At 34.4% G+C, this 21,351-nt stretch overlaps 1 protein-coding gene across 1 annotated transcript in view; it reads right to left on the bottom strand.

Moving 5' to 3' along the window:
* CFAP54 (cilia and flagella associated protein 54) overlaps window positions 1-21,351 on the bottom strand; it is a 113,760-nt gene that overhangs the window by 48,601 nt on the left and 43,808 nt on the right. Inside the window, exons 24-39 of the mRNA XM_083859805.1 lie at window positions 19,258-19,405; window positions 18,133-18,288; window positions 16,306-16,428; window positions 14,149-14,289; window positions 13,618-13,714; window positions 10,294-10,383; window positions 9,538-9,664; window positions 8,658-8,751; window positions 7,639-7,778; window positions 5,818-6,036; window positions 5,291-5,418; window positions 3,367-3,512; window positions 2,500-2,727; window positions 2,068-2,291; window positions 1,831-1,966; window positions 127-241 (exon numbers count right to left, since the gene is read on the bottom strand). Coding sequence (XP_083715931.1) covers window positions 127-241; window positions 1,831-1,966; window positions 2,068-2,291; window positions 2,500-2,727; window positions 3,367-3,512; window positions 5,291-5,418; window positions 5,818-6,036; window positions 7,639-7,778; window positions 8,658-8,751; window positions 9,538-9,664; window positions 10,294-10,383; window positions 13,618-13,714; window positions 14,149-14,289; window positions 16,306-16,428; window positions 18,133-18,288; window positions 19,258-19,405 — 2,312 coding nt within the window. The remainder of the gene's footprint in view (window positions 1-126; window positions 242-1,830; window positions 1,967-2,067; window positions 2,292-2,499; window positions 2,728-3,366; window positions 3,513-5,290; window positions 5,419-5,817; window positions 6,037-7,638; window positions 7,779-8,657; window positions 8,752-9,537; window positions 9,665-10,293; window positions 10,384-13,617; window positions 13,715-14,148; window positions 14,290-16,305; window positions 16,429-18,132; window positions 18,289-19,257; window positions 19,406-21,351) is intronic.

The raw sequence follows: 21,351 nt of genomic DNA on the forward strand, positions 1-21,351 counted from the left end.
ACACATTGTAGGAGAAGTGAAAGAATTATGATAAGGAGGGGAAACAGCATTAAAAAAAAATCCAGTATGAAACAAAGAAAATACTTTGGGGAGAAGAGAACACACAATACTGAACTGTGCTCTGACCTGTAGAATCATTATTTGTCTCAGGATTGAAAAAGCATCCAGGAAAAACCCCTTCACTGGCAGAACGAGCAACAGGCAGCTGTAATTTGTACCCTATGTAGTTTCTGCAACTCATCTAAAAAGAAGGATTTGTTTAATGAAAACTGAATAATATTAAGAAAAATCACTGTTTGGTTCTTACAGCTAAATATCTATATCTAAATATCTATAAAGGAGGACAAATTAAGAAAGACATCAATGGCCCATAACTAGTACTCTTGTCAGTGAGAGGTGAAACATTCATACCTAAATATTGGATATAAGTGTTTCAAAGTTACTGCACTGAACTTGTCTCTTATTTGGTATTTGCCATAATCATTAGCAACTTCTCGACGTTCTGCAAATATTCCGCTTTTTCTTCTCCAGATGAATGCATGCTTGCACAGAACCTGTCACTGTAAGCATGCCTAAAGGACATGTTGCCTTGGAAACACAATGGAATGGTACATAGGGAGATACAAAATAGCTCTAAGCAAGTAACAACAGCAGCCTAACTCTGGCAGAGAAGCAAACTTCCAGACTTCTATAAAGGACTAATACACAACTGACTTTTTATTTTGCTAATGTAGTTACACCACTTCAGAAGCAGAAGGCCCAACAGAACTAGTTCTAGACTCTCTGAATGGCACTGATTTATGAAATGTAGCCATAAACTCCAAATTTCTTACCTGAAATCCTTATTACTATTACCTAACACTAGTCTTTAACCTGTAAGCTGTCTTTCAAAACTATGATTACTTTTCGACAGCTCAGTTATCAGCATTATGAAGAGGTTTGCTGTGGTGCCCTTCTATAACAAAGGACCATGTTCTGAATGGCTGGGCCAGAGAGAGTCAGCAGGAATCAGAGAATACAGAGCACTTCAGCTGCCCTTGCGAGCCACAAGTGCCTTCAGAATGCCTGCCAGCCCTGGGCATCAGTGTGCTGTCTCTAGGCAAGGCAGTGTCTCCTGAACCCCATGTTCATGTTCATGTTCATGTTCATGTTCATGTTCAGAACAAATCTGTTTGGTAATCCAAATCTCACTTCCCCCTCCTCGCCTTCAAGTCCTCTCTTTCCATTAGTAATAGAAACATCCTAGAAATATCCACAGTGAGACTGACTTCAGCAAAACTTCTTAGAAATAAACCTTATATTTAAAAGAATTGGAAAATTTAAATTTCTAATAGCTAATTCAGTGAAAAATTTCCAATTAAGTACACTGTTAAGTAAATATATAGAGCCATACTTTTAATGAGAGGAAGTTGCTGAGTTGCTATGGGTATTTTTGGTGGTCATCAAGTTTTTATCAGAATTGTCAGTGTTTGGTTTAATTCAATTTTATTAACTTTTGGAGCAGTGTTCCAATGCAGAAACAAAGCAATCTCCAAATAAATGCTTTAAGGTTAAAAGAGTGGCATCAAGAACTAACATGAAATTAGATTTAGGCTTATAATATGGAAGGGTATGCTATGCATGGAAGAAATGTCCTCTGGGTCACCTGCTGCTCTTGGAATCATTTAATACAAGCCTTTTCATGCACTTCAATCAATTATGTTCATTAATTTGCTATAATTTACTACTTGAGAAGACTATGAGAAAGAATATTAATCTAATCAGTGAAAGTGCTTCTCCACATTTAGTTCACATTAAGAGTCAGTTTCCCCAAAAAGAAATCTGTTTCACCTTCTGCACATCATCAGACAGATTTTTTGTGAAATGAGATTCATGGCTGTCTGGACCACTGAACTGCTGTATCCTTTCCAGCAGCTGCCTCTGAGCGTACACCAGCAGTGGACTCACTTGTTCTGTGAACCTCTCACTGGAAGAAAAAACAAAGTGTAGTAATTAAGCAATATAATAGTATATTAAACTATATAAAGTTATTTTTTTTTAGTTTTTATTAGAGCTGGTATAACTTACTGTGTAAATATGTTAAATTGTACAGCTATGTGTACCAGTGCTTCCCATTTCTTCATTTGGTATAATAATTCTATTGTTTTAAGAATCAGATTACATATCCATCTCAGGTCAACCACATTCACATCATCCAGGGGAGGCTGAGGATGAAGATTAGAACCACCAGTCTCATCCGCAATACCTCCTAAACAACTGGGAATGCAAAAGTCTCCTTCAGGATCCACAATCTACAGGGAAGAAACATTATTGTACCTCTTATTTTCAAATGCGTTTTTAGGACAAATCAATTACAGAGATTAGAAAGTACTGTAATTATATAAAAAACTTATTACAGAGAATAACTTGGAAATACCAGAATATAATCAAGAAAGAGAAAACTCTCTCTCTAGTGAAAATGTGCTAATAAAAAGTTGTCTTAATAAAAATAATTCTTACCTTAAGAGAATTGCTTGCTTGTAGGTGAGTTATCATATCAATGATCATGTCCGATGCAAAATAAAATGGCAACCAGATGGTGTTCCAAAAAAAATCCCAGGTGATGGGAAATGCATCCATATGAGAATGTGACTGGTTAGCAATCAATTGAAATTCTTGAGTATAGTTCCAAAGTTCTCGGCAAGCATTTTGAAGCAATGTCCAGTGGCCACCACGGTGAGCAAGAACCTGTGTATACCATTTAAAATATAATTATACCTTGGAAAAGCAGAAATTAAGAGTTTCATTCTTTTATTGTAAAATTTAGGCATAAGTAATCTTTCAAAATTACAGTCTAGGCATTATAGAACCTTAATTTTCATAGAAGCGCTAATTTATAATTGAATTTAATTGTAGGTTTTGGTGTGAGAATAAGAAATAAAAATTAATTCATACCACCTATATGTGTGGTTTTACTTGAGTTTAGAAAGTTTTATGGAAAGAGTACTTAGTCTGCATTTCCCTTCAATCATTGGTTCTGTTTCTAGTGTGATGTTCACTAAGACCTGTAAAGAGAAAGGTGAGTCTACAAGTATTTTCAAAAAAATTTAACAAACATGAGAAGGAAAGTTACAAAGGTGGAATGAAAAATAGAACAATTACATAAATTATTGTATGTTTGATAGATATATATTATGATAGGTGATATGTCTGACATTTCATACATTGTACTTGGATATTTTTCAGAAGATGAGAAAACATTACTTTAAACCAGTGAATCTTTTTTGAGTTTTATGAAGTGTGAGGTCTTTTCACGAAAAAAGTAGTAAGTACTGTAACACAATGCTTAGCAGTATATAGTTTAATAAGAAAACAACCACATCTTACCACTGCTCTTTTCAAATGCAAGAAGATGCTTGTAAAATGCTTCAGTAAAAGGGTATTTGATGGAAACCGGTCCTGTTCTTCACGGGTCTTTGCTATTCGAGACGCTTGACTCTGTTTCTTTCTGTTCTTAGGAGATTTATTTGTAACTGAAAACAAAAAGTTCACTCATTAAAATTGAGTTGAATTTCTCAAAAAAAAGAAAAATATTCAGCTGGGATTTTTCTGTGGCAGCTAAATACTTAAATGTTAGGAAATGTTAAGGTTAAAGCCAATGTTAAGGTTATCATGTTTGTAAGGTTATGATATTTAAAATGTAAGATGCTTTTACTTAGGAATTGGGAGAAGCAGAGATGAAAACAAGTTTGAGCAAAATAGTAATGGGAACCAAATAGTCTTCAGCCTCAAAGACAAAACACAGTCCTAATTTCTAGGAACAAATCACTATGGCAAGAAATCTCTTTGCAAGCTTACAAGAATCTTTCTTAAACAGTAACCTCTTAGGGAGATGTTAGGAAGAAAGGAAGATTTCTGACAAATTCTGTAGTATGTGTAGAATTCCTTCATTATTTTATTCACTATCAAATATCCCCCAAGGGGAAAGGCATGCCAAACCCCCAAGGTTTCATGGTAGTGGAATGTGGTAATATCTGAAACAATAGGTTTGAGGCAGAAGCTAAATTCAAGCTCTATGGGAAACTACACATTTTATGTAATTCTTTTAATTAGAGCTGTTGCAAAGGCTAAGAGATAGTAAGCAGGACTTTCACCATATTTCAGCCAATTTCAGTGGTTCTCAGGGATTGGTAAGCATCGAGGCAATGGTGTTTATGTAAAAGTAGGGTGTTACAAAGAGAAGCAGTGAATTCAAGTGGTAGTTTTTGTCCCACCTCCTTGGAGAAGGCAGAGAGGACAGTTGATTTTACCTAAGGAAGTCCTACATGGAAAGACAGAAGAATTTTGATCTTTACTGCTCTGGCAAGAATGTGTCCCTGTAGAGCTATTGAAAAGACCAGGCCTGTGGTTACTTGTTGAACTTCCAGTACCTATGCAGACTTTGTGTTTACTTGTACACTATCACTAATATCTGAAGAAATCAAAGTCCTGCATTTCACAATTACCCCCAGACAGAAGCCTTTTGGCTCCTGTTGAAACCTCATAGGACTAAAAATAGCTAGAATAATGAATGTCAGATATGAAAGATAGAGAAATTAAATAAACTGGTAGAAAATAAATTGGTCCAGAGGTAGCTTCTGACACAGGGAAACACTGGGGAGAAAGTTAATTAATTTTAATTTACTTAATTAAAGTTAATTAAGTCAATGAAATAAATTAATTTCCTTTCATTTTAAGGAAAATGAAATTTTCCTTAAAATTTGAAAGATAATAATAAACTTCAGTGTATAACTTTAAAAACTACTTACAGAATGACTCAGGAAAATTTTGACCTGCTAAGAAATGTAAAGGAAACTACCAACCAATTACAAACCTCAAAAATTGAAAGAAATTATCAATGCATTCAGAATAATTCAGCATATTATCAATTTAATATGTGTAGGTAGTATGGTATCTGCAAACCTAAAGCTAGTATCATTAATTTTTTTTAAACTTAAAAACTTGTTAATAAAGTAGAGGATAAAGAATAACTAATTGATAAAATGTAAAATGTTTATTAATAGATTAAGCAATGCTCAGAATTATTAGATATGCCACATCACTTACTATGACATCTGTTACACTAGGTATGCCAAAAAAATATAGAGGACAATTGAAACTTAGAAATGTCTTCTGTTAACTTGGCATGACTGACTGTTTTTCCAAAGGTGATGTGGACAACTGATGATGGAATCAAGACACACAGAAATCAAGAGAAACAAAAAGTTAAGCTGAAAATGATTTTCAGTTGTGCACCAATAAAAATTCTTACAGGTTGAGGTTTCGGTCACGTCTGACTTTTCAAGGAGAGAAGGAGTTGTGTTATCCTCTACAGCTTCTCTCGCCAGTACAGTGCCAGAATTGTTTAATGAGAATATCTCAGGATCCAAAATACTGTAACTGCAGAATGGGAGAAAGAGAAGAAAACAAAAAAAAAAAACTCCACATACAATATTGAAAAGAATTTTGATATACCTACACAAAATTCAATTTCTCAAAAGTGATTATTTCCAGCAGCTTTAGGAATAAGAAATAATGAATGATAGCCAAATGTTACAAGGAACCAAAAAATAGTATAGTATATTTCAAAGCTTTCATCTCACCAATGAAGTTAGCAATCAAAACTGTGCCTGATGTCCACAGGATGAAAAGCAAAACTTTTTACATAGTAACAATTAATTTGTATTTGAATGCTGAAGTGTTCACATGAATATATTGTAATTCAGATCTGTCTGCATTAAGAGCGATAACACAATAATCTATATTAATGGCAATCAGTGATAATGCAGTAAGATATACCTGTCCATTTGCTGTGAACCACTTATTCCAATACTGTATTGCTCTTCCAGGTTCTTTATAAATAAGTGGTAGTGTGCAACTGCCAGATAGATATTCATCTGAGACTTCCAGGGCATCTCTTCAAGACACATTTGACAAAACTTACTTCGGGTTACATATTTACTCAGCAGCATCACTAAGGTTTGATAAGCTAGTTTCTTCAACTTATCCATGCCTTTCCTAAACCAAAAGATATGAAGTAGCAAAAAATGAAACTCTGTTTTCTTGAAGTCCTAGAAAAGAAAGTCCTGGTTAAGATGCACAGAAGTATCCCATTGCATATCCCCAGATTTATATGCATAAGCACATAAGCATATGACATATTTCTCACTAAAAGACTTTTACTTTAGTCAAGAAAAACAACTGTGCTTTATCTTTTTAAGTGCACTTTACACACAATAAATCCTATTTTATATTTTACCAACTTCTATAAAATATTTGTCTTAGTACTTTAAAAAGTTTAGCTCAGTTTGAAGTTATTTGTACCTGAATTGTACAAACAGATTATTATATCAAATACAATGGGCTTCAAAGTCAATTCAGGAGGTTCTTCTATTACACTATAAATACAGGTTGGTTTAGTTTGGGGTTTTTTTAATTGCTTTGCTTTGGTAGTTAAGCACCTCCAATACCAACGTGGTATTTCAAATCTGGATACCTGCCTTTAATTTCCAGCCAAAGCTTTTTAAAGTTTCCTTGATATATGAAAAAATTCTCTATTACTTCACGACCATACAGTGCCATATTCAAACCAAATCTCTTTTTTTTCTTTTTTTTTAAATTAGCAGTAAACTGATCCCTTTATTAATCTAAATTATTTTTCTGACTGTTTTCCACCTTTAAAATGTGGGCAGAATAGTATACCACATACAGTTTTGATTATATTATACAGCATTACTATTATGTAAGACACAAAAGAGTAGCTGATAAAAACCCAAGATTTAACATCCCCCCTTCTGCTGAAAGCCATGAAAATCATTTTAAGTAAGGTAGGGTTTCCTCTGTCAAGGTGAAATAATAACATTTTTTGGATGGTTTAGGTGAATATTTAGAAGATTATATGGAAGCTTTTTTAGGTTATTTAAAATACTTCCAGAATCAGTTACATGATTGCTAATATGCAAATATTTGTAGTTTCCTATTTGCTAATTGCTGAAAGCATAAGTGACCAAAGGACCAAGTTATGAATACAACACATTCTTTTAGGTCAGAAGGCAATGTTATTGACAAGTTAGCCAAATATAAACAAATATCTTCCAAAAGAAGAGGTGAATGAATTTTATTTATTTATTTATTTATTCAAATCTAAAACCAGTTTTCTGGAAGCAACAGAACAGATCGTCCAAGAAGACTAGCACAAGGACACAAAAGTCATTCTGAAACTACCTGAACAACAGGAAATATTTTTTTTTTTAAATTTGCTTTGTAGCAGGTAAACTCCCCAACACAGTTTGAAAAGTATTATAATACACAGATAAGCAGAGCTTTTCCACCTTCATGAATCAACATGCTCAAGCTAACACAACCCAAACACAATCTTTGATTATTAATACAAAGACTTGAAATCTTTAAAAGCCATTTTCTTAAACAGAAATGCAACAGATTTTGTTTCCTTGAGTGGAAACCAATTGTGTACTAAACTAAATCAGAAAAGTGAGAGAACTGTGCAGAAATGACTCTCTTTGATACAAGCCAAAAATTAAAATACACACTTAATTGTAAACTAAATTTCAGTCAAAATATTTTTTTCTCTATATGAGCCTGAAAACTGTGTTCACTTACTTTTGTGTTTCTGGAGAATTCATTGCATCTGGATTTTTCATTAAATACTCTCTAAGAGGTCCTTTCTTAGGCATGGCTTTTTTTGTTGATTTCTTCGAAGGTGATGCCTTTGGTTTTTTTGAAGGTGAATTTAAAAAAAAAAAAAAAAGTGTCAAAAATTTAAATATACTTCAAATAATTATTTATACCTAGATTATAAATTACTTGAAGTATAGAGCAGTTTGGCTTATGTAGGAACAAAATAAGGCTGCAAAAGACATACTTAAAAATTCCAGAAAAATTCACAATCTTTTTGGGAAAGTACATGTCAAATGCCTGACATAAAGAAACCAGCCAGATCCCTGAACACTTTCTTTCATATTTCAGTGTTTTCATCACAGAAATAATGATAGTTCTTTTCCTAATATTGTAAACAGTAAAACTTTGCAATGCAAAAACCGAGACAGAAAAACCTTTTTCCTAATCTATCTCAGATGCTAGAAATATTACAACATTACTAGAGAATTATGGGGGAGAAAACTCTTCCTCCAAAACAGTACAAATCCATTAAGATTATTTCTGTCTTCCAGTAAATTAAAAATTTATTTTGAATTCATTCTGAACAAAAAGCCTTCATTGTGCAATTAGAATATCTGCACAAGGTGTTAACCATGAAGAATTACTCACAAAAAAAGTGTAAGTACATATTGTACAAGAAGGCCTGAGCTGATCTCCTTTTCTGAATGTGATGGTACCCAAAACGTTTCCTATTATCACCATGTTATTTTAAAGGGCATAAGGAAAGGCAAGTTTCTTCTGATTTTGGGATGCCTTCTTCTGACTCATCTCAAATTCTCACAATTGTTGGTCTTTCAGATGAATCCCATGCCAAATTTTCTTCCTGGTTTTAGGAGTGCAGAGATTAACTCAGGACTAGAGTTTGTATCCCAAATTTTAGCAACTGTGGATGAGGTTTTTATGAAACAATTTTTAAAAATTTGTTTTGTAAAAACACACAACTCCTTAAAAATAAAACTCACTTTCTGAGCTCCTGCAGCATTTGTGCCTTCAATCGGAGTGAGAGATTCTGCTTGTTTTAAAATTCCATCAGTACCAAGGAAGTTCTCATTCCTCCTGATAAAAAATATTTTTTAAATCACCATCATCATCATCATAGTTATCATGTTAAACTCCTTTTATAGTAAAAGGTTATCTTTGGGAACATATAGAGCACTTCATGCAGTTCCTACTTCATTTGCAGTTTTAAACTCAAAAGATTTTCTTTTCTTCATCCTCATCAGAAAATAGGAAGTCTTAATTTTCTGGGTTTATTATAGAAATACGAATTTGTAAGTAACAATTCTATCACTTTCCTAAAGCCCAGTAAAACAAAACAGTTTTCTTCATTACCCAAATTATACTACAGAATTATGCAAATAATTTCTTCACATCCCATTGTTTTGGTCTCTTGCAACCACAATTCCTGTTCCCTAAAATATAACTCTCATTTTCACTGATTATTTTCCTTTCATATTTTAGAAATACTGATGTGTTTTTTTAAAAATGGGATTTTTTTCAGGTAATTTGAAATTAGCTCCATTTATCTTTTCCCCACAGAATTTTTTTTGACACTATAGTAGTCAGTTTGCTTTTGATTTAACCCATCATACCTTCCCAAGTTATGGCACCACCCCATAATAATATGGGAAATCATCACAGTATTACATCTCCATTTATAGTCAGGTCAAAATACAGTATTTACTGTAGCTGTGTAATCCTCTGTGTTCATGGAACTTCTGCAGATTAGGAGTCATGGAAATTACACTGGATGGGTCTTCTGACATGTAAAACTTACCATTTCTTTTGTAACTGTCACTCTCATGAGCCTAAGCAGTAGTTTTTCACTACTACTGTGTGTACCTTTTCAAGTGAACTTCCACGCCGTTTGCCCACTCCAGAACCCATTGAAACTTCTCTTCATTCACGACTTTGTGCAAAAGTTGAACAAAGAATTCAAGGAAACGTGTTTGCCCTTTGAATTTAAGCACTGCAATAAAGTAACAAATAACACAGGTGTTTATGCTCTAACAGGATTCTGAATTCCCCTAGAATTACAGTCAGGTATGTCTCAAAGCCCTTATTTATGTCATGTTGTATACTCATAGTGACACCACAATCAGGGATACACAATGGCAGTTGCTAAATATGGATGTCTGGGCATCCATAATCACAAGCTCACTATATTTAATACACTCCTAGAATTACAAACATTATAGAAATAGAGATTTCTGTGAATTCCCCTTCTAGTAAAACAATGTGGAAATGGGGTATCTCAATTTTAAAAGAACATTTCATACAAAGAGAATCTTTGAAAACCTGGCAGATCTTTTTTTAAATTTACTTGTTTCTAAGGTTATTAGAAAACAATTATTCAATTTAAAATATTAATATTTTATATACTTAGCATCAACACCCCAAATAATCGGTTTCATTCACTTCTCATTTTATAAACACTCTCCTGTTTATATTGAGAACTTTATATAAGCAATGTTTTGCTTGTTCTTGTATATTTGAGAATCCCACAAGCTTATTCCAAGAAAGAATGAGATTGCTTTACTGGCAACTTTCCGAAGAAAAGGAGCCTTTACCACTAATATAAACACCAGCTATCCCTACCTTCTCGATAAGCACGCTCTGACGTCCAACATGCAATTACAGGGTAGAGAAACAAAGGACATTCCTTTCCTGTAAGCTGTGCTCCAGGACCTGCATCAACAACCAAATGAAAACCATTATGAAAAGCAGTGACAATATGCAATACAAACTCCACCTATAACTGACAGTTAAAAAAAAAAAAATATCTTTCTCTAGCACAGCGTTTGCTTTTAAATCTCTCATTGTCATCCAGAGAGAAATTCAAATGCTTATTCTTTTCTTCAAATGTAAGTAGCTGTACAACTTAAAGAGCTTATAGATGTGACTGATGAACTTACAGCTACTAGGCTAATATGGAGAATATCTAGAGCTCATCAGAGGTCTAACAAAGAGCCATGAAAATCATATGTGGAGAAGAATGTGCAGAAAAAGGACATGTCAAAAAATGTATTTAAGGCTATATAGCAAGAACTGATCACATAATACTGCTATTGTCTAATGCTTACATTCATGCTCTGCATATGGATAACATAATTAGGTAGAGGATTCTTTTTTCTTAAGCTAAATATTTACATGAATATATGTATAGAAATTAATTTATATTCTATAATTAATATATTTTATATAGAATACATAGATACTAATTGTATACAGAATATATAGGACAGTAACTTGGATTCAAGTTTCTGGCAGTTAAACAAAACTGCATTACCAGCTGAAGAGCAATAACAATGTTACATGTACTACTTGTTATTTTTCCTTAATAAAGAAACATAATCTACAAATTTTGTACTTAGACAAGTTCTGTGGTTGAAAAACATCAATGCAGCAAATCCCTGAAAAATGCAAGATTAAAAATGCACTCCGGAACCAGTTATTATTGTGGATCAACAGTTACAAACTCGAGTGACAGCAGTCAGTTTAGGTCTGTTGAATGTAAATTATGTCCAGTTAAGTGGGACAGCCATCAGGAAAAGCAGACTTTTTAAATTTAAATTTTTTTTTAGGATGCCCTTTCTTAGTACTCTCTCCCAAAAGACAAGTTCAAAAATATGTTGCTAAAAATAAGCATTTTCACAAAGAAAAATATGTCCCAAAAATGTTTTGATAGGAAAAGATTTGAAATTTCAGAGTTTAAATTCTACTGCGTGTGAAACATTTTGGGGTTTGCTTCTTTTGAAAGAAGCAGATTCAGCTCTTCTCCATTTTTCTTGCAGACTATCATCAATGGAATGCTGTGTAGATCCAATTATAATGATTTCCTATGAAAAAGCTTTTTGCAAAACATTTTTAATATGCCTACAGATGTGCAGTGCCCTAAACCATTCATACATGGTAAGGACAGCTGTGAGCTTTGTATCACCACACCAAAAGGCTTCTTCTCAATTTGTATCTTGAAACTATTAACAAATATGCTATTTCAACAACAGAGCAGACTTTAGTGATCAATTATTTGCCATCTACTGAAATTATGGGGTTTTTCTAACTGATCGATCCATTAATTTAACTTTCTATTAAGTAATCAACATGATTTTCAATAACTTATGGACTTCTTTCCTTATGTGATGTGTTCTGCAGGAGTGTAGGCGTCAATGTGAGCAAAAATGAAGGATTATTGCACAGATTAATGAAATTTTTGCATCTCCCCTTATCCTATTTTTCACAAGAATGCTTTCTCTTCTGAACAAATGCTTATACAGAGATGATGGATGATAACTAGAACATGAGGGGTGTAGTCTAGTAGCAAAGGCCAGTTGCATACTGGGCTATACCAGAAACAGCATGGCCAGTAGGGCAGGGGATATGACTATTGCCCTCTAGTCAGCACTTGAGAGACCACATCTCGCTTACTGTGCCTGGGTTTGGGCACTGTAGTACAAGACACCGACACAGAGAAGTCAAGTGAAGGACAGCCAAGATGATAAGGAGCTATAGTGCATGACAAAGCAAGAAGAGGCCAAGGGAACTGGGTTTATTCAGTCTTAAGAAGGAAAGGCTAAGAGGAATCTACACCTACCTAATAGGAGGAATACACAATGTGGAGACAGACTGTCCTCACTGATAGCAGAACAGGCGCTTGAAACAAGCCAGAAATCAGAAAATTCCAAACACATATAAAAAAACCTCTCTAACCATAGTAAGAGTGGTTAACTGTTGGAACAGGTTGCCCATAAGGGTTGCGAAATCTCTTTCTTCAGAAAGATTCAAAACTTGACTGGACAAGCCTCGGAGCAACCTGATCTAATTGTACCTATTTTAAGAAGGGGTTGGAATAAATACGTTCTGAAATGCCTTCCAATCTATACTATCCTACAATTCCAACCAGGCTCCAAGGACTACAAGATGCCATGTAAATATAATGGGAAAAAATCAGCAGTGTCTCTGAGTTTAAGTTCTAACCAAATTTCTTTGTAATTCTTACTTAACTCATGTGGGAATACAGAAGACAGAGAGTAAGACAGACTTAATTAGCATGGCTGGTTTGATAACCAAGATGCCATGGCAGGAAGAAACAGAGCTCTGAAGATTACAGAAGATGGGATTAAAGCTGCTTACAGGAAGAGGAGAGATTTGATCAACCCCCTGCAAGCAAGATGTTGTAAAATGTATAAGTTGTTTGTGCAATCTTTTAACCTGATTATTGTAGTGGAAAATTATTAACCTTCTTGAAATAGTATATAAGCTTTTGGACAACCTGAGTAAAATCAAATTCTGATCACTGAATCAGTCTTCCTGTCTCTCTATCGTCAATAAGTTAATCTAACTTTGGCAGGATTATTAGACAGAAAATTCTTGTGCTTGACAATCCAGACTCTAAGATATTTTAAAATTTGTATAATCATTCCTGAGTTAAAAGGTGGTTAAATACTAGCATGCATGCAATTCCCTCACAAGAAGTACAATTTCTTTTAACTTTCTTCAGGGAGAGTTTTCTCCACTAAAATTTCCTGCAGAGGTCATTACTACTAGCATTGACAGGGTATTGAGACAAGCTATAAATGGACAGTGGTCTTTGCCCCTGAATTTTCTGATTTAAGAAGATAAAGCAAGCCTAAATATCATGGAATCCAATTTAAACAGATTGGGAGAACATAAATATTTGCAGATTTGTTCACAAATGAATATTCTTTTGAAAGAAGAAATAAGTGTTTCAGTGGAAATTACAAAAAATATGAATACACACATCACTACCAGGTGATCATTACCAAGATCATTATTGCTTTGGCTGATTCATCATGGAAAATACAAGAAATAAAAGTACTTCTTCAGTAATTTTTGTTTTTAAAAACAAACTGTAGCAAACTCCATAGACAAAGGTAAGTAGTGTTTCCACAGTACACCCACCTGGTTCTGTCAGTTTGAGGAGACTTGATTCAAGAGTACTCAGATTTTCTGCTGCTTTTCCCATTGCAGCTAAATGGCATGCCTTTGAAGAATGGCTCTGAAATATTGAATACTTTGTTAGGAAAGCTTAGCTTTAATTTAACTCAAACTAGCTCATCAATAGTGGAATTTAGCTTAGATCCTAAGTCATCTAAATCTGTATCTTATAATTTCATCAATATTGTATTATTTTTCTTTTCTAATGTAACAAAAATTATGTTCGTGACTTTTTTAGCATAGCATATTTTGTCAAGCATGGCGACTCCCCATATTTGGAGGTGTTCAAGGCCAGGCTGGATGGGGCACTGGGCAACCCTATCCAGTAGAAGGCGTCCCTGCCCAAGGCTAGGGTGGGGAGCTAGATGATCTTTAAGGTCCCTTGCAACCCAAACCACTCTATGATTCTAGAATAAAAAAATTAATAAATCTACTCTTCAAATTAATGGAATACAGAATTTAGAGAAAAGAAAAAGTAAAAACCAGAGAAACTACTTTTACCGGTTTGCCAGTGTGTGTTTCTTCAATTATCACATCTCCTGACAGGCCGGGTGAAACTTCTGGTGAAATCAACAATTTTTTTCCGTAGTTAATGATTACTACTGCAAGTTCATACTCATTCCATGAATGTAGTACCTATGAAAGAATCATCTGTTACACATTTTTTGGTTTACATAATATGCAATATTTCATTACTGTTTACTTATAATTGTCAAAATGCATGAATATTATAAATAGAAATCAATTCCTCAATATGCAAGTTTCTTTTAATAAAAAACCCAGGACTGTAGACATGTAAAATAATTGGAATTTCAGATATGTCATCTATGTGTTCTACTTCTGCTTAGCCTATCCCTCAGAGAATGGAAAAGATTTACCCAGAAGTATCTATTGCTGTGATTGACACTTTCCTTGTTCTCAGGCAGTACTGCTTTCAAAGAACATAAAGGGGAACTAAATGATCCTCATTTACCTCTCTGGTATAAAGTGCACATTTTAAAATCCCAACTGTATTAGTGAAAGGACTGTTGAAATTTATTTTTAAATTACAAAATTTATAAATTAACAGTGTAGCAAATGTTTTTAGATAGCTTTATCTTCTTTAGATAGAACTCTAAATTCCCAAGTGCTTCTCCTATGTGCAAGATAACTTCACATTAGGATCTTTGCCTCTGTGATCCTAAGTGTATGGATTACCTTAGGATAAACACACTACATGACCTGACTGTAAGTTAAAAAGAAAAACATATACCATGTTTTAAGGAGAAGCATTTGCAATTCACTCATTCTCTTTGCTATTCTGTATGCTATCCTGTTGAAATGCTATCTCTAAGGAAAAAAAAAATCAGCAATATAAGGGGTAGTCATTTAGCTGAGGAATCCAATAACAAACAGACACTTAATCAAGGTTTCAAGGCTTCTAATAGGCTTTATTGGCCCAGACAGCATTCACCTGGGGACTGTGGCTAGAGGGCCAGGAGCTCCCTCTCAGCTCAAGTCTCAGCCTACTGTCTCTGCTGGCTCCTATACAGGAGGAATGTTGGTCTCCAGCTTGATCCAAGTCATGCCTGGGTGTGGCAATGGATCCACTAGACTGGGCACCTGGCCCACAGACCAACTTCTAAGCTTGACCTCAGACTGTTCCCACCATGATAGACCAGCCTGCTGGGCTCTGTCTGACCCTAGCCACCTCATCAGGGCTTATCCTGAACTGTGGACTGACTTCCCAGCTTCAAATCTGACCTGCTTCTTCACCACAAATTTACCTGATAATCTGGATGCCTGGCTGAGCCTCAATACCAGGTGCTGCTCTGCCAGCCACAGCATTGCCCTTGGCTCCTGGCCTCACAGCCATGCTGGCCTTGCAGACCATTTCTGGGGTTATTTGATACTTATCTGGTCTTGAGAGGCAAGCATGGACATTCAGTTCCTATAAAGACTAAGCTGAGGATTCACCAGCACAGGGGAATCTCTGAAATCACTAGTCACAGCTCAGTATCAGTATGAGCTCTTAGTTGAGGTGTACCCAAAACTAGAGAAAAGCTGACTTTTTCAGTATCATACATTTATGATAGCAAGTAATTAACTGCAGCATGTCTCTACACATGAGGAAGAAAATCCAGCACCGTGTTTCTCCTTATCTCACTAAATAGATTGAGTATCTGAATCATAAATGTCATCTACAGATATATATTATGGTTGAAAGTCAAGGTGTTTTTATTTCTGCCATCGCGCAAGACTAAACAGTATAAAGTCTCTTGTATCTAATTAGCAACTAACACAGATATGCTAATCTGAATAAAACTACATATATGGCTTATTTGCAATAAATAAACTTTTAAACTTATATATTACATATACATCTTACTGAAAATACTACTACCTTAAATGTAAAAATATACACAATGATATAAAATGTGGCACGGACTAATAGTTACAGACTATTTTCTGAATAAATAGTAAAAAGTCAAAATGTCATTGTTATAAAAATGCACTGATTCAAAGATACCAATAAATATTGGTATGCCTTTACTATTTAAGATTGCTGATTCTCTAAGATATTGTTCTGAAGGCCAGCTTGCCTTCTTTTTTTCTCAAATGACAAGAGCTATATCTCAAATTAAGCTGTAAGCACAAAAATACACACCATACCTTTGCTATATGATAGGAAGTACAAGCTATCATATGCTGGATACTCTCATAACATCCTTCCTGTCTCCTCTGCAAAGTACCACTTGGAATTTCTTGGAGAACAGCCAAACATTTAATGAGGATCTGTAAATACAAGGGTTAAAACAAAGTTTGGAGTTTTAAAAGTTTGGAGCATACTTACAAGCTTGTACCTCTGAACAGCCCATTGCATTTCACGGTGAACTTTTAAAATATTTTGAAATATAATTAATAGGATAAAACATCAGCTGTACAAATGCCAGTAATAACATTCTCATTTAATTGAACTGTGTCAAGATTTCAACCACAGCCCTTTGGAATAAATGACATGTTCACATAAAATCCCTGATATTAATATATAGATACAGGACGGATATTTTTGCTGATTTAATTAATATGGAATCCAAGAGTGTTTAATGCAGTGAGATTACATAATTCTACTGGAGGACTGTTTAAAAATATATTGAGATGGCAAGAATTTCAAATGAAAAAAAAATATTCCCAGTATGCTGTAGAAATAAAATACCTCTTTCCCCAATTTTGTCCATCAGAAATGAAAAGAACATGTGGCTAAATAATTTTTTACTTTAATTAAGAAATCTGAAACAGGAGCCTTTTCCAGTGGCTACTGTACCTTTAGCAGGACACTACAGCCAACAATGTCTAAAGCAAGAAACTATCACATTCATATAGATGATTTTTTTTTTTTTCCTAAGCACTCCTGAAAACTTCTCAGGGCCCTAAGTACCCCCCAGTAGTCCTTCCCTGAGCATCCTCACTTGGGATTTCCCCTCACACGCTCTGCCCAGGGGCCCAAAAGTGCAAATCAAGCTCAGGCACAAGCCTTCAGTCCTTGCTTGAGCTGTGGTACTGCTGTGCTGGTCTTCAGTTCTTTCTCCTGGATGGACCTTGGACCTGTGTTGTAGCCTTGTCTCCAGCCTCTGGCTTCAATTCCTGCATCTCCTGACCTTTTCTCCTGCACAGACTCTGGGCCAGCCCAATAACCTCACGTTCTCTGGACTGTCAGTGGATCCTCTGACCAGCACCCTGCTCTGTCTGCCATATTCAGAGGCTGCCTCACCTGCAGTGCAGTCACCTCACCCTTTCTCACAGAGAGAATATACTCTTATTACTGCTACCTAAAAGGGCTACCTAATTACAGGAAAAAGATTTGCATGTTTCTACTGTATGCTTGCTAAATCTAAAAACCACATCTGCTGCTTCATAAATGGCAGGAGAGGATTCAGGTACTCAGTTTTTGAAGAGAAGGTGCTTGCTTCTGGAAAGAAGCACATGCCTGAAAACTAAAGACTGCATTATCAAAAGACCGAATAGCCTTCTTTTCTTTAAGAAGAAATCAAAACTGTATATGCAGCAAACATTCTGAATTAAAAACAACAACAACAAAACAACAACAACAAAAAAAAAACACACCAAAAACAAAACCAAAAAAAAACCCCACAAACACAGGCAAATGCTGTTTTTCATTTTTCAAAATTGCCATCTGCAAATAACATTCAAGTAGAAATTACATTGTAGATTCTGCTACAGTTTAAACACCAAAAATCACCCTGAAGAAACAATCAATATTCTGCAGTTACTTCACCATATCTGAGAGCAGACTGTGTGCAGCTTACACCGAATTTATATACATTGGGAACATATAAATCTTTAAAAAGCATTTCTGTTAGCTATTAAGAAGGCAAAGCCTAGATATTTAGCTCTCTAGCTGTACTGCCTATTACAAGTTTAATTTGAATCACTACAACTGCAGGACCTGACAGCTGCTTAGTGTTAAAATGTTCTCACCTGAACTACTGGCACTAAAAAAATCTTGTGATAAATAAAGGGGGCGAGAAGGCCATAACATTGTACAACAGCCTGCAGGGTGTAACTTGCATCGTTCAACCAGGTGCTAAGTTCAATTGCCACAGACATTCTTTCACATTCTGCTAACCTAGCCACCTGTAAAAGGAAAACATATTTTGATTTAAATATGCTGTTGTTTAAATCATTTAAAAGTGGAAGAAGACAGATGTTATTGCAGTTTAAAAAGCAGGATAAGCAGCAAGTAAGATTAAAGTTTAAAAATTAATTTACATTGACATCTGTTAGAAGTATATTAAAAAAAAATATTCCTGATACTAAAGCTAACAATTGCTCTTGATCTAACTGTGCCTTCTGTTTGGCCATGTAGTTTACAAATTGAGGCTGATTAGTAACCGCAAACTATGTGGAGTAGAAATTTCACATGTTAACGTCTCAGAGTAGGAAAGCAAAGGATGATTCCTTCCTTTCCCTTCAAATTATCTGTTGCAGTCCTTGCAAGTGAGAGTCGATCTTGCAAAGGCACTGAGTAATCAACTGCTCACATTTTTTACAAGTACTTCAGCAAAGAAAGGAATAGACTAGGAATGCAATAAAACAGGAGGCAAACCTTGGCTATCCAAATAAAAAAGAACGAGAGTTTTTTGTCATTAACATGCCATTATATAATAAAAAACTCTGAAATAAAATATTAGTATATTAAAAACATTAAACTCTGTTTAAGAAGTCACATTTTAATTAAAATACATGTATTAAATAGCATAAATGTTTAAAATTAAAAATTCAAGGTAGATCTTAATAGAACAAAAATAACAATTATTATATTTCTTTCTTATAGTCTACTACCACTGAACTCAAAAATCCTTCCTCAGTAGGAATCAGTGGGCTTTGGATTAGCCAATAACTGATTCAGAAACCATCATTCCAGAACAATATAAATAACCAACAGCTTCTGAAATACTTCAGAAAGAAAACCCATGTAACCCCCAGAAAATGGAGTATCCTGCAAATAGGATTAGTTGATTGCCACGTCTATCTTGCAATGATGAAATAAAGCTGATGAAAAAGTAAAATCAAATCCAGTGTATTATTTTAAACCACACATACTTGCTCCTTATAAAATATCTCATTGGAACAGATGGAATCACAGAAGAGTGCTCCTTCCACGACATTAATGTCAGAAACAGCAAATATACTCCTCAAAAAGTGGTGCAAGGTAATAGGAGAAATCTGAGATACAGCTTCAAAACATAACCTACAAAATACAAAAGCAAAAGAACAGTAAAGGCACGTTAATTATGATTCAGATCTTGCATGTCTGGCACTGCATTATAACAAAATAAACTCTTTAGTTTTAAAATTATGGACAAAAAGGATTAATATAACTTCTTCTGGAAATAAGAGTTACATACAAAACTGAAAAAATTGCTAACAAATTCTAAATTCAAAACCAAATAAATAAAAATGCTACTTCATTTGAAATTGCTATCCACTTATCCTAATCTAAGACAAGTTTTCCTTATTTGTATTATCTAACTAATCCAGTGAAACTAATTTTGGACTGTCTTTGAAAACTTCAGGTGCTACAGTTTATTTATTTTCATTGTCTCGTTTTACACATTGTTCTTCTGTATTTTGATGATACACAGAGTTGTGAAGTCCATTACTAAGTATTACTAACATACTCCTTTTCAACACTTATGTCTTGTATTACAAGTCTCAAAAGAATCTATTTTCTTTTGCCTGCTTTTCTGTCAAGATATTTTCTGGGTGTTTTTTCCTTCCCTGGGGACAGAGGGGCATTTGTGCTCGAATATTTTTAATAGTTTTGTTACAGGAAAAATCCTATGGTTTTGAAATACAAGAAATAAATTTCTTCTTCTCCTCAATTGTATTCCCTGAAAGAGACTGAAACTCGAGAAGGAAGATCAAATAGACACATTCACACACTTGACTTTACCAAGATACCACCACCACGGTTTCTGACTGGAAACACAAGTTGCCTTTCCTTCAGGCTCCCTCTGCTGCCCCTTTAGTGAGTCCAATTCCTTACTTACTGCTCAGTAAAACTGAAATTGCCTGACACCGCAGCTGAGAGGATCTTCCATGTTAATTGAAATTAAAAAAAAAAAAAAAAAAAAAAAAAAAAAAAAAAAAAAAAAAGCAGCTTGGACTTAACCATCAGAAAAGCAAAATTCAAAATTCCTGAAACTGCTTTTCACAGCTGCTTAAAATTTTCTGTCTTCATCTGATTTATCTCAAAATAGACTCATTACAATGTTATCTCCAGGTCTAAATGTGTTTAAAAAATTGCTTATGAAAAAAATAGTAATGACAAAACAAAAGCAGAAAAAAAGCACAATGACTATTCCTGCTTTGTTGCCAAGGCCAGGGATAGATTAAAAAACCCCACATAGTCATGAAACAGGATTATAGCAATTATCTGCCAGTATCACTGCAGTCCATAGGCTGTGTGTAAATCCCAAGTGCTGCTACAGCTATGGCATATGGCATTTAACATCAAAACCCCTGATGCATTTACATGCCTGGTATCAGACACATGGTGGCACTTGAAGGCCAGACATTCTGTTATATTGGATGTTAATTCATTATCAAATCATAAATAGCTGATTTACATATAAAACTATTTTCTTATAATATTTCATGTCTGTTATTCCATAAAAAATTCTTTTATCTGGGAATAAATTCAGTTTTGATGTATTTCCAAAACTGGATCTATTGAATTTCAGTAAAAGTAACCACAGAATTTCTAGCTGGGCAATGAAAAACTTATATAATTATGGTTGACCATTATAGTTGAACATTTTAATTTATTTCATGAAAGATTAATTTTACATATCTCTAAAGCCCTTTAGCATATGCAAAGATTATTGGCACATTATATAGTCACCCCAAAACAAAATTAGCAAGCATGTGCCTATTTTGGTTGGTGTTCTTGACAAAATGTTCACAGTTTCTGAGATCTATTGCTCCCTTAATTGGAAAGTCAAAAACCCAGTGTATACACTACATTTTGCATATGAAAATGCATCACACAAAACTATTACCCACTTTAGAAATGTTTCACAATTATCTTAAGAAAACAGCCATTAAAAAGAATTAGGTTTGCAAATGTTAGCAGTTCCATAAATAACAAAAGTCCTCTGCTAATTATAAACCTTTTTTTTCAGAACATTTTTC

This window comes from Zosterops lateralis, assembly GCF_965231275.1.
Source record: "Zosterops lateralis genome assembly, chromosome: 4".
Lineage (NCBI taxonomy): Eukaryota > Metazoa > Chordata > Aves > Passeriformes > Zosteropidae > Zosterops > Zosterops lateralis.